Consider the following 13876-nt stretch of genomic DNA (forward strand, 5'->3'; position numbering starts at 1 on the left):
ATGGACACCGCAACAAAAGCTACTCCACATCAACCACTTAGAGTTGCTAGCTGTGTTTCTAGCTCTGAAAGCATTTCAAACTCAAGTGTCAGGCAAAGCTGTCTTAGTCCGCACAGTCAATATGACAGCTGTGTACTAAATAAACAAAAGAGGGGGGACACACTCTCTGCAGCTCTCTCAGTTAGCACAGCAGATATGGAGATGGGCTATACCGCTAAAAATCTTCCTCTTAGCCCAACACATCCCAGGAGTACAAAACACTATTGCAGATCTGCTAAGTCGACAAACACAGCAGATCCACGAGTAGGCACTTCACCCGCAAGTTCTTCATCCGTTCTTCCAAATGTGGGGACAACCTCAGATAGACCTCTTTGCCACCCACGAAAACGCAAAATGCCCAAACTTTGCCGCCAGATACCCACATCCATTGTCCAAAGGCAATGCGATATGGAGGAACTGGTCAAAACTATTTGCGTACGCTTTTCTTCCTCTCCCACTACTTCCGTTAGTGGTGCGCAAACTACAACAACATTCCCTGACGCTCATTCTAGTCGCTCCAACTTGGGCCAGACAACCGTGGTACACCACGCTGCTGCAAATGTCTGTAGTGCCCCATCAAAAATTAAATTTATCTCCATGCCTATTAACACAGAACCATGGAGAGATCAGACACCCTGATCCAGCTCAGCTCAACCTAGCGATCTGGCTCCTGAGGTCATAGAGTTTGGTTACCTCAACCTTCCTCCAGAATGCATGAACATCATTAAAGAAGCTAGACGTCCAACGACCAGAGCATGTTATGCTGCTAAGTGGAAACGCTTTGTCATATACTGCCAAAACAACCAAATAGATCCCTTAGACGTGTCTATCCAACACATCATAGGATATCTATTACACCTTCAAAAGTGTAACCTAGCCTATACGTCTATCAGGCTACACCTTGCTACCATTGCAGCATACTTACAAAATAGACAACATCTATCTCTTTTTAGGGTACCAGCTATTAAAGCTTTCATAGAAGGACTCAAAAGAATAATTCCTCCCAGAACGCCACCAGCACCAGTGTGGAACCTGAACATTGTTCTTACAAGGTTAATGGGTCCTCCCTTTGAACCATTACATAAATGTGAATTGCAATTCCTAACTTGGAAAGTAGCTTTCCTGGTAGCAATTACTTCTCTTAGAAGGGTTAGTGAACTACAAGCATTTACCATTCAAGAACCCTTTTTGCAAATGCATCATATCAAAGTGGTTCTTCGTACTAATCCTAAATTCCTTCCTAAAGTCATTTCACCATTCCATCTAAATCAATCTGTTGAGCTGCCCGTATTTTTCTCGCAGCCTCAAACAGTCGCAGAAAGAGCTCTGCACACCTTAGTCGTTAAAAGAGCACTGCTGTACTATATCGAAAGGACACAATCGTTTCGTAAAACAAAACAACTTTTTGTGTCTTTTTCGCCGCCACATAAAGGCAACCCTATATCAAAATCAGGGATCGCCAGATGGATTGTTAAATGCATACAAATTTGTTACCAAACAGCAAAACGAACGTTAACAATTCCTCCAAAAGCCCACTCAACATGAAAGATAGGGGCTTCAATGGCATTCTTGGGGAACATCCCCTTAGATGACATATGCAGAGGAGCTACATGGCTTACACCCCACACATTCACAAAGCATTATTGTGTAGATGCGCAAACTAAACAACAAGCGACTGTGGGCCAGGCTGTACTAAAAACACTGTTTCAAACAACTGCAACAGATACGGGTGGTCGCCGCTAGGTGTGGGTACTGCTATACAATCTATGCATAGTGTGTAATCTGCAGCTCATATGCCTCGAACGGAAAATGCTACTTACCAGTATGCATCTGTTCTTGCAATGTAGCGCTGCAGAGTTACACACGCCCACCCACATCCCTGGCTACCTTTATCTGTTCCAGTATTATCTTAATTAGATACAAATCACATGGACATCACTACCTCTTGTACAGCTCCATCACTTCCCTAATGGCGAAAAACAATCTGGGGATGGAGACGATGCCCATGCGCAGTATCATCCTAAGGAGGAGTCACCTATCCCGTGACTCCCAAAGACATTTCTACAACAAAACAAACTGCAAACATCCGGGCCCAACACTAGGTGGCCATCTATGCTTTGTGTGTAACTCCTCAGCTCTACATGCCAAGAACAGATGCATACTGGTAAGTAGCATTTTCCTTCTGTGTGTCAGTGTACAGAAAGAAAAGAGTAGAAAAAGAAAAACAAAGTTTGCTTTCCTTCTATAAACAGCTTCTTTAATTATACTGTGTGTACCGAACTGCCTTTCCCCAAGGCGGCTGGTCCTGACAGCAGGCATAAAGACGTCAGAAGTCAACTTTAATAAGTTATTACAGTTGAGTTCTGATGTAATTTCTTTGTAATTGGCGGCTCGGTGAGTCACAAGTTGCTGATTATAAGGAAATCAGAGATGAGTTTTTATACAATGATTGCAGAATCCCATTTATGATAATATTATTTCAGTGATTCCAGAGAGTGCTTGCTTTTATTGCTGCTATTCTATGATACATGTGGGTGCAGGTAATAATAATAATTGTTTTTGACATTGCTGTTGCTGTTGATAACTCTGCCTTGTGCTCTGAGGTGTTGACTACTGTTAATTGCATTGTTTGGTCTCTATTGTAATTTTGTCTGACATAGTAATTAATGTGAAGGCAATCAGGTGCAGAAAATGGACACTAGTTACAATTCTAAACCTTTGGATAGAATGACTATAGTACCCTCAAAAACTCAATGTATCTCGGTATTGCGGTATATGTCTTTCATCCGCCCCACATTGTAGTTGTGGCAGTTATCATTGGGTACAATAGAACGTGCTTGGTGCCCGCCTCATCCAGAGGCTCCTCTGGTCTAGATTTGCAGTGTCGAGAGATGAAAAATGCCCCCACTAAGTAAGGGTGAGTGAAGGAAGTGGGTTAAAAAATAGATCAACACCTGAGGTATTTGATAAATGGTGTGGATCTAAAAAATAAAACATAAGCGGTACTTGTACTAGATCGTGTTACTGGATCTATAAGTATATCATTAAGGGTTGTGTCGACATGTTTCAGCCCCCCTTGGCTCAACGGAGTCTATGGGGCTTTCGTCAGGACTAACAGACAGACAAACATTAAATCATATCTTTACTTACACAACTTGTGTAGTATATTTAGATATCTTACTTATTAGGTATTCATTGACCAATCGTGCTCTTTTGACCTGTAAAAAGAGAAACAGAGAAACAGGCATACAATACACATGAATATAGTATAAGGTATTGTATACTGTTATGTACGTGGGGGTGCCAGAGTTAGCTATAGTCTAATCTTCTGGGTCTCTAATTTTGAGATTTATGTCTGGTATCAGGTGGAGGGAGGACTATTTGGGTAGAGGACTGAGAGTCTAATGAAAGCGACTGTCGCCAAAAAACTGGTTTATTTGACCCCATAGATGTCATGGGACCTGCAGTGCGGAAAATCTGGCTTATATATTACTTGTATCCAGGATAATGTGTGCTTGAACACTATGTTTTTGAGTTTTTAGTCAAAAAGCACCTAGTGTTATCATGAAAGGTGCTCGTCATTTTTTATATAAGGTGGGTGTGGTGGTAACCCACTAGTTAATAGAAGTAATGTAGATACTCTTAAGAGCGCGCACTTATTCACTTTGCTGGGGTCAAAAATGGGTTGGGTTTCAATTCCAGGTATTCACATACGGTTGCTATAACACGTGCGTACGTTTAGATGGTAATGGTCAAAGTGCGCACACTATCTTTTCTCTAGTTGAGGTAGTTTTATTTTAGTCACAAGCTGTATCGGGTGATAGCTTATGACTCTGATGGAACACAGGGTGCTATTTCTTGCCTGCAATGTGTAATAAGGCATATCGGCAATTGTTTAATGAGTGCTACTCGCGCTTAGTAGTAAGTCGTTTTCGCGCTTTTCGCAAAGGAGAATGGCATACTAGTGGGGGGTATGCATTGCTCCATTAGCTTTGGCCACTAGTTTAAGAAATTACGATAATGCGGCTTGCAAAGTTTATTATTTTAAAGATTATTGGCACTCTCAGCTTTAATCGCGCGTTTGCGTGAAAAGACAGTACGTATTCTCTTACCTAATGGCTATTCGTTAATAGCCTCGTCAGAGGATTCAAGCTTCCTTGTAGCCTCAGAGCTAAAGGTAAGCGAGACGAAGCATTATTAGGCTCACGTATAACCTTACCGCTAGGTTTCAAAAGAGGAAAACAGCAAACAGTCCGCCGCCATTACCCGCATGTAGAAGAATCCTGCCACTTGTGCTGACTCTGCCCCTGGACTGGGAGCAGACGTCAGTGACACGTATTTGAAGGGGTCATGTGATCGGTTTTTTTAACAATGGGTGCTACAACTTTATTTGTTTCCATGTTAATGTGTCCCTGTGTGGGGGTATGGCTGTCATAGAAATATTTTGCCTATTAGTCCACGATGTGTTGGTTCGAATAATCTAACTTATGCGTGTCAGTTTGAATGTGGCCTTATTTTGGAGTTATCTCATGGGCAAGGTAGCTTGTGCTAGCTTTTCATACATTGCGGTAATATATAAGCCAGATTTTCCGCACTGCAGGTCCCATGACATCTATGGGGTCAAATAAACCAGTTTTTTGGCGACAGTCGCTTTCATTAGACTCTCAGTCCTCTACCCAAATAGTCCTCCCTCCACCTGATACCAGACATAAATCTCAAAATAAGAGACCCAGAAGATTAGACTATAGCTAACTCTGGCGCCCCCACATATTTATTTATTTATTTATTTTGCAACTTATACCGCGCAAACTAAAACCCGAAGGTGTCAAGGCGCCTAGCAAAAAAGATCAAAAGCGGGCAGTAATGCACTTACATGTACGCTTGAACAAAGAGGCGAGTTTTAAGGGCTGCTCTGAAAGTTTGGAGGGAGGGGAGGGACCTAAGTTCTAATGGAAGATCGTTCCACCATTTAGGGGCCAGGAGGGAAAAAGCCTTACCACCCCATCTGGCTTTCCGAGTACGGGGGATGTGGAGGAAAGAGTGATTGGAGGAGCGGAGGCTCCTGCCAGGGTTGTAGTATGTCAGGATGGCTCTGATCCCTGTGGGGCTGCTTTTGGCCAAGGCTTTATAGACCATACACATGGACTTGAAGACAATCCGCTCCTTAATCGGAAGCCAATGCAACTGCTTCCTGGCCAGCGTGGCCGAAGAGCGACGGGGAAGATCAAGGACAAATCTAGCTGCCGCATTCTGTACTACCTGCAAGCGCTGCATCTGACTCTTATTCAGTCCAGCATACAGCGCATTGCAGTAGTCCAGGCGCGATCCCAAAAGGGCGACAGCAAGTTGTCTTCTTGCCGGCTGGGAAAGATAGTTCCTTATTTTCCTGAGAACATGAATTATGCCCCAACAGGTCGATACCGTCCTGTTGACTTGCTGGCGCATGTCCAGGGTAGGGTCAATCATTACCCCAAGGTTTTTGGCTGAAGAAGTAGGTTTGGGGCACAGACCGAGCGAGTCGGGCCACCACTCCATGGACCAGATATCTTCCCTTCCACCGAACACCATCACCTCGGTCTTCTCCCCATTCAATTTGAGTGAGTTGTAAATCATCCACTGGCCGACGGCCTCCATACAAGATCTAAATCTGGAGGCGGTCAGCTCAATTGACTGGGAGAGAGACACGAGGATCTGTGTGTCGTCCGCGTAGGAGACTACCTCCATCCCAAAAGATCTAATGAGTCTGGCAAGGGGGGTCACATAGATGTTAAAAATGGTGGGACTAAGCGCCGACCCTTGAGGGACCCCACATTGCACAGACAGGGATGGAGATAGAAATTTTCCCAACATTACCCTCTGCTCCCTATGATCGAGAAAGGAAGAGAGCAGACCCAGGGCTGCCCCCCGAACCCCAATCTCGCCCAGTCGAGAAGTTAAGACCTGGGGAGATAGGGTATCGAAGGCAGCTGTGAGATCCAGAAGGATCAGGAGGGATGTCCGGCCCTCATCCACACTCATGCGGATGGAATCGAGAACCAGGGTGAGGGCGGACTCGGTGCTATGTTCCCTCCTGAAACCATGCTGGGAAGGGTCAAGGCAGCCTGAATTCTCCACAAAGGCCGCTAGATGCTCGTTAAGATGGGACTCGAGCATCTTTGCAGGGGCCGGAAGCAGTGAGATGGGGCGGAAGTTTTTTAAGACCCCAGGATCAAGGGAGGGTTTCTTAAGAAGGGGTTTAACCACAGCATTTTTCCACTGCTGTGGAAAGACACCCTCCCTCGTGGCCCCATTCATGATCTCAAGTAGAGGGGGTAGAAGAGATCCCCTGCACTGCTTCAAGATCTTAAGAGGGCAAGCATCTAGTGGAGACCCTGACTTGGTTTTATCAAGCCGCTTGTCGAGATCTTGTAGGGAGAGCGGGGGGAAGGATTCCAGATAACTGGCCACGGGAGACTCTTCCAATGGGACATCAGGGACTACGGTAACTGATGACTCTGCCGTAGAAAGCCTCTGAGACTCCAGGGCAGTGTAAATGTCCGCTATTTTGGACTGGAAGAAGTGAGCGATGTCATTACAGAGCTCCTGAGATGGAACAACTGGATCGGGGACCTGAAGAGATGTGATAGAGTCCACGATCCTGAAGAGCTCTTTGGGAGATGAAAGGGAGGAAGTCAGGGCCACAAAGTAATCTTGCTTGGTCCTGATAACTTCCGATTTATATCTCTTGAGCAGGGTTTTGTGAGCTTCCCTGTCTTTGAGATCCCAACTGGCATGCCATCGACGCTCCTGTTTCCTTACTTCCTGCCTAAGGAGTCTGAGTTGTTCAGAGAACCAAGGAGCTGATAGTCTTTTCCTTGCTGAATAGCAGGACCGAGCTGGCGCCAGTTCGTCCAAGGCCTCTTTCAGAATGATATCGTAATGTGGCACCGCTGAGGAAGGATCCATCTCCCGAATAGAAGACAGACTAGGAATCCAAGGGTCAAAAGAGTGTTCATCGATCTTTTTGAAGTTCCTACGTACTTCAAAAGTACTTGGGATTTTCCCGACACTTTCCTGACTAGGGAGGGCCACTTTGAAAGGCACTGCCAAGTGGTCTGACCAGGAGAGGGAGAAAGGAACCATAACTGAAAGTCTCTGGTCATTAGAGAAAATGCCATCGAGCGTATGACCAGCTCGATGGGTGGGTCCTTTCACCAGTTGAGTGAATCCACATGCTGTCAGAGCTTCCAGCAGCACGGAGGTGTCATGTGATTCCAATAGTTCCAAATGAAAATTAAAATCACCCAAAATAGTCAGATTCTCCCGACCAAAGTAGGGTTCCAGGAGTTGAAGCAGTTTTAGACTAAAGTCCGCTCTAGAACCGGGCGGACGATAGACCAAAATCCCGTTAAATGGGGAGACATGGGACTCATGTAATGAAAAGTAGACCACCTGAGTAGCATCCTTGGGGTCAGATAAAAGCGTGGTATGACATTGAAAGTTGTCCCTATGCAGGATGACTAGGCCGCCACCGACCCGGCCGACTCTATCCTGCCGAGTCAGACAGTACCCATCAGGGACTGCTTCAATAAGGTCCGGACCAGAGGAGTCCTTAGCCCATGTTTCCGTAATAAAAGCCCAGATCGGATTCTTCTCCAAGATCAGCTCCTTAAAAATGATATTATTTTTAATAAGTGAGCGCGCATTAAGGAGCAAGCATTCTATACCCAGTTCACTAGGAGAGACCGGTGAGCAGGACTTCCGAGGAGTGACGGACAGAGCGGGAATCATATCGACCGAGTCTGTCAAGAAGCACCCGCATCCCTTAGACACGATGAGGTCTTCTGGAGTGAGGCTGTGAGAGCAAGGAGCCGTTTTGGGTCGAAGACGTAGCATATCCCATAGGGAATATTTCAATATTCCATGGCCCATAGTATTCGACCTATAGGTCCCCCCGTCCAGCCCGTCCTTAGCGCGGACGGGCGCAGACGGGCTTGCCTCTGGCGCGCCTCCGGCGCGCCGCCGGCGCGCCCGCTGCGCCCGCCCGCTGCGCGGACGGGCAATGTTGTTGTTTTTATACATACTTTGGGCGGGGCGGGAGGAGGGTGGGAGGGGCGCCGAGCTCTCCGGCGAGCCTGCCCAATCTAAAATGGCTGCCAAAGAGGAGTTCAAAGCTTCCCTGCGCCTCGCTAGAGCGACGCTGTGAAAAGGGGGTGCCTCATCGAAGTAGTCTCGCTGCAGGGGGTGTCAGGGGTATTTAAAAACGCTCCCAATAAAATATGGTACAGTTTTTAAAATAGTTATTAAACAATTAGAAAATCACTCGATTTTAACGCAGAGGTGCAAGAGAGCACAGTAAACCTCCGGCTTCCGCCTCAGAGGGAAATAGCAATCATTAATCACACGAGCCCGATTTTCATCCTGTTAAATACCCAGGGAGGGCGGGAGGGGCGCTGAGCTCTCCGGCGAGCCTGCCCAATCTAAAATGGCTGCCAAAGAGGAGTTCAAAGCTTCCCTGCGCCTCGCTAGAGCGACGCTGTGAAAAGGGGGTGCCTCATCGAAGTAGTCTCGCTGCAGGGGGTGTCAGGGGTATTTAAAAACGCTCCCAATAAAATATGGTACAGTTTTTAAAATAGTTATTAAACAATTAGAAAATCACTCGATTTTAACGCAGAGGTGCAAGAGAGCACAGTAAACCTCCGGCTTCCGCCTCAGAGGGAAATAGCAATCATTAATCCGTACATACATAACAGTATACAATACTTTATACTATATTCATGTGTATTGTATGCCTGTTTGTCTGTTTCTCTTTTTACAGGTCAAAAGAGCACGATTGGTCAATGAATACCTAATAAGTAAGATATCTAAATATACTACACAAGTTGTGTAAGTAAAGATATGATTTAATGTTTGTCTGTCTGTTAGTCCTGACGAAAGCCCCGTAGACTCCGTTGAGCCAAGGGGGGCTGAAACATGTCGACACAACCCTTAATGATATACTTATAGATCCAGTAACACGATCTAGTACAAGTACCGCTTATGTTTTATTTTTTAGATCCACACCATTTATTAAATACCTCAGGTGTTGATCTATTTTTTAACCCACTTCCTTCACTCACCCTTACTTAGTGGGGGCATTTTTCATCTCTGGACACTGCAAATCTAGACCAGAGGAGCCTCTGGATGAGGCGGTCACCAAGCACGTTCTATTGTACCCAATGATAACTGCCACAACTGCAATGTGGGGCGGATGAAAGACATATACTGCAATACCGAGATACATTGAGTTTTTGAGGGTACTATAGTCATTCTATCCAAAGGTTTAGAATTGTAACTAGTGTCCATTTTCTGCACCTGATTGCCTTCATACTTACCCTGGGGAAATAAATGGACATTCATTCCTCCTCCCTACCCTTTTGATTACTAAGTATAGTAATTAATGTAACAGCGATAATATTTGTTAGTATCCCATATCATTTGCATTGATCCTGCAGTCCTCCAAAGTTATAACAATGGAACTGTTTGTGCTGTACTTTGGCTAGCACCAAAGTCGGACCATGAAACAATTCAAACTCAAAGGGCCTGGTACTTGTGGGTGACTATTTGTGGTCATAATATTGAATTGTGTGGGCTTACGTGGGTCCCAAAGCACCCACACAATGCACTGTTGTCCAGTTGCAATTGAGGTGCTGTGATTTAGGGTTAGAATCTAGTTGCCCATTAAAGCATGGCATGATATGTCTGAAATTGCAAAGAAAAGATAAATCCAATGGATGCAGAATATTGGCGATCAGCCTCTGCGAACAGGACTAGGCTGCACAAAGAAGCAAATGGAAAAAATGCATCTCTCTCAGGTTGGAAAATGAATTAAATAGGTTGTCACAACGTCAGGGAATGACACCACAGTTCTGCAGTGCTGTCTGGAAGGTCCGTGTTGCTTCTGATCAGCAAGCCCACTGCTGCGAGATGCCATCCACTTTTACCTGCCGGTCTTTGGCTCTGATCCTTCTAGCCAACTCCTCCCCTCAGCTGGCTCTTCTTCTGCCACGGCAGGTCACAGCAACAGGGAACTCTTGACTTCTCATATTGTTTTGGTGTTTAGAACGGAAAACCTGTTTAAGTTGCTGAATTCTATAAGGGACAAGTACTGTTACTGTATAAGCAAAGACATTCACATATACGAAATCTAATATAACAAATGTTGCGGTGCAGCGCCAAGTGAATATTTATAGTAGAGCTTGCTGTGTACAAAAATCCAATGCATGCAAGTCTCAAAGTGATCTGACCCGTACCTGTATTAGCTGCCCTGAGCTCACTCATCTGATTTAGGGGCACCTCTGGTGGCTTGTCACACATCACTAAAATATTGAACTTAGCAGTATGTTCAGTCCGATAGATGTGACTGATATCAGTGCTTCATTGAAATTCCCATAGGTGAATACTTTTTTTGGAAGAGAACCAAAGTAGGAGAACATTAAAAAATTAACAATTTTTAGATCTGGAAATAGAGTTGTTTTTCTTAATTTGGTGAAATTGTTATGGATGCCGAGGGTACAATTCTAAACCGTCCACAGAGCAAAACTGAAAGCAAATAATTCATGGACAACACACACATACGCAAAGATTTTTAACCACTCTTGTGTTTTTAATTGAATTTATGGTGGAGAGAAATGGGGCAAATTAATTTTGCTCCATTTGTGCTGCTCGTGTATTATGGAATAACACAATGGGAAATGCTTATTGGATAAATTAGATACAGAAAACGCAATGAGCAAAAATAGTGCAACTTGATTTGGCGCCATTTTATCTGCTTACGTTAAAATAGCAATGTTTATGTGCTATACAAGTTCATTTTAAAGCAGGCAGAAAAAAATAGTGGAAAATGAATTTCCTTAACTTTTTTTTGTGACTGGTGCAAAAAGCAGCAAACAATTTCCAGGTTAGGTATTAACACCTGGAATGTAAGAACCCTATTCAAGATTATGGAACTTGTAAAATTTTGCATTTCCCTCTTTAACGATAGCATTCTAAACTCATCACTTAGGTCCCTCACTGTATGCTGCATGAACATTGATGATTTAGTGGCAATTAAATTAAATCAAGATATTTCCAAATGTGACTGGACAGCTTGGCGAAGAAAGGGATTTGGAGCGTCTGAGGCTGCGTTCCAGGCTGCTTTTCTGATGTCCATATGCGTGCCTGTTAAGCCAATTGACTGCTTTAGCATAATCTTCGAAGCATAGGTTTTACTTCCCTGGCGACGGCGACGTACCGCCGAAGCCACGATGGACATTAAAAGTATTCTGCACAGGAAATGACAATCAAGCAAAATCGTACCTGGATGTTATTTTGCTCGTAAGGCTGGATAATCGCCACTGCTGTCTATCATGAAACGTTGCATTTTCTTTCTATCGCCGGGCGTGCTATTCTAATCGGATGTGTTGTGTTTGGTGTTGTTCTAATAGGAAACCTTGAATGCTCTGACGGAGGCTGAACATATGACAGATGAGCTGAAGACTCAACTCAATGACCTTTGCAGATTTCCCAGAGACCTGAGTGTTTATTCTGTGAAGGTTTCTGGGCTTATAAAAGAATACAACAGGTAATCATTCCGCAGGTGGTGTTTTCTTTCAGTCTTTTTGTGTGTTTTGAGGTCAACTCTGTAATAATTTTGTATCTCAAGGTGAACTTTTAGCATTTTTGTCAGCAAGCATGACATCTGTACAGCTGTTCCCTTGATACATTTCAGATTCTATTGCTTGATGTAGAGCATCTTGTAGTGCTCGCATTGAATTGAATCGTAACTCCTTATTTCTGTTTGCGATTGTCCCGTATCTTCAAGGCTCTGCTTACAAGCATCGAAAGGCTGTCAGAACAAGGAGCAGGTCTTGGAGCAGAGATTCCGAACGGCATTCAGAGACTTCCAGCAGTGGCTTATAAATGCAAAAATCTCCACTGCCAAATGCTTTGACGTGCCTCAGAATATTACGGACGCATCCTCCAGTCTACAGAAGATACAGGTCAGTGCTCAATGGTTCACTTTGCCCTAAGTTTATGGAAACATTATCACCTTTAGTTTATAATTAGCTATACAACTTCATAAGGAATTTGTCACACAACAGGGCCTAAATTAAGATTTCTTTCTTGCTAAATAAGGATGTGCTTAACGTACTGCTCGGTGGCCACTGAAAGTCCTCATTATGAGCATGGCAGAGTTGTATCCCTGGGGAATTCAGCTCTGCTGTGGTACGAGTAGTCTGGTGTTTCTGAAATCAAGATCCCCAAACTTGATCCCAGTAAACCTCAGATCAGGGGTCAGGAGCTGCAGGCACAGCAAGTGCTTACCTGTTACCAAGCATCTCTATAGGAGAGCAGGCAGTGCTTCTCACAGCCAGGCAGCAGCCTGGTATTGTTTTGAGCATCCTACCCAAACTCAGTTGTCACCCAGTATTCACAGGTCCACATAGTTATTTTTCATTTTGGTGACTTTAACTCATACTGCTGGAATTAGGTGATGGGATACCAAGGGTAACCCCACATCTTAATCTGATCAACTCAGGCTAAAGGCTGTAGGATGGTCATGGGTAGCACCATGAAAATTCAAGAGTTTAAATTACAGTGAGGAAAAAACTTATAATAAAACAACTTGCAGACATTTGAAATATACTGCACTAGCCCCCCAACTTAGTGCCTGATTCTCAAAATTTTAAGTGAAAAATATGGACATTTGCTCACTTAGCCTTACTCTTGTCTTTGGGGAAAATGTCCAGCTATACGTAATTCACTAAACATCACAGGAGTAGTCCTTTATAGTCCTTCAAAAGTGTGCAGCATTTAAATAGCGCATAGTACCCCTATGTAGGGTGCTGAAGCTCCCGCCTGTGTGGGTATCACACCACACCCTGTAGGGTGTGTGATTGGAAGGATGTTGTCTTTGTTTTGATCCTATGAGGGGAGTGTTTCCATGCCTTGCATCATGCCCACCGAGGTACGGATATTGTGTTATGGGATGCCGCGTGTAGCAGTGTAGTGGATGTTGGCATGTGAAAGACACATGCACAGTTTCAGGGTTTTCAATATCTTGGTACCATTGAAAAGCTCTGCAAGTCCCTCTATGGTATTTGTCATGATACAGTCTCTTTAGCTGTTTAGTGCACTGGGTTGTCCAATCTTAGGTTTTGTGTGTGCTTGTGGTCTGGAGCTGGCATGGTTAGAGAGAGCAAGAAGTGGAAAGATCTGTTGGGATGGGCATTTTGATATCATCCCTTATCTGAGTCTTTTTGTGAGATGTAAAGAAGTGGTCAAGCCTTGTGGCAGCATTTTACATAAGTTGTATTTTGCGAATGATGAATGCGGTGGACCAAATCTAGACTGTTGGCATACCATTACATGTAATGGGGTAACCCTCAGAACCTGGGCGGGTAATTAGACAAACAATAATGGTTCTGTTGGGAAACGCATTTCTTTTTTTTTTTTTTTATTTTTTCTTTTTATTTTTGTTTTACTTTTCCTTCATTACAACATATTGTTATGAGCATTACATATATGACAATTTTATACATTGGTTTATAATATAAAGCTTTAGACACCAACATTAATTAGTAAGATCAAAGCCACTTATATACTACATCTACCTAAAGAAAACTTACGTATAGGAAAATTCATCTAACATAATCAATCAATCACAAAAAATATCACAGGAAGATAAAGAAGGTGGACGCCGAAGACATTGATAGTAACGATAGCTTCAACATTCTCCTTCCCCCTCCCCTAGTTGCTCCTTCTTTGCCTCTCTTTCCAATTACATATTGGCTCCCAAATTCTTCTCCCCAGTCTTCTTCCATTTCTCCCCTTTCGA

General features: G+C 44.0%; 1 protein-coding gene across 1 annotated transcript in view; it reads left to right on the plus strand.

Annotated features, from left to right (window-relative positions):
* Positions 1 to 13876, plus strand: part of SYNE1 (spectrin repeat containing nuclear envelope protein 1) — a 2319318-nt gene that overhangs the window by 926073 nt on the left and 1379369 nt on the right. Inside the window, exons 57-58 of the mRNA XM_086926873.1 lie at positions 11484 to 11620; positions 11861 to 12038. Coding sequence (XP_086782999.1) covers positions 11484 to 11620; positions 11861 to 12038 — 315 coding nt within the window. The remainder of the gene's footprint in view (positions 1 to 11483; positions 11621 to 11860; positions 12039 to 13876) is intronic.

Source organism: Lissotriton vulgaris, chromosome 6 (assembly GCF_964263255.1).
Source record: "Lissotriton vulgaris chromosome 6, aLisVul1.2, whole genome shotgun sequence".
Classification (NCBI taxonomy): domain Eukaryota; kingdom Metazoa; phylum Chordata; class Amphibia; order Caudata; family Salamandridae; genus Lissotriton; species Lissotriton vulgaris.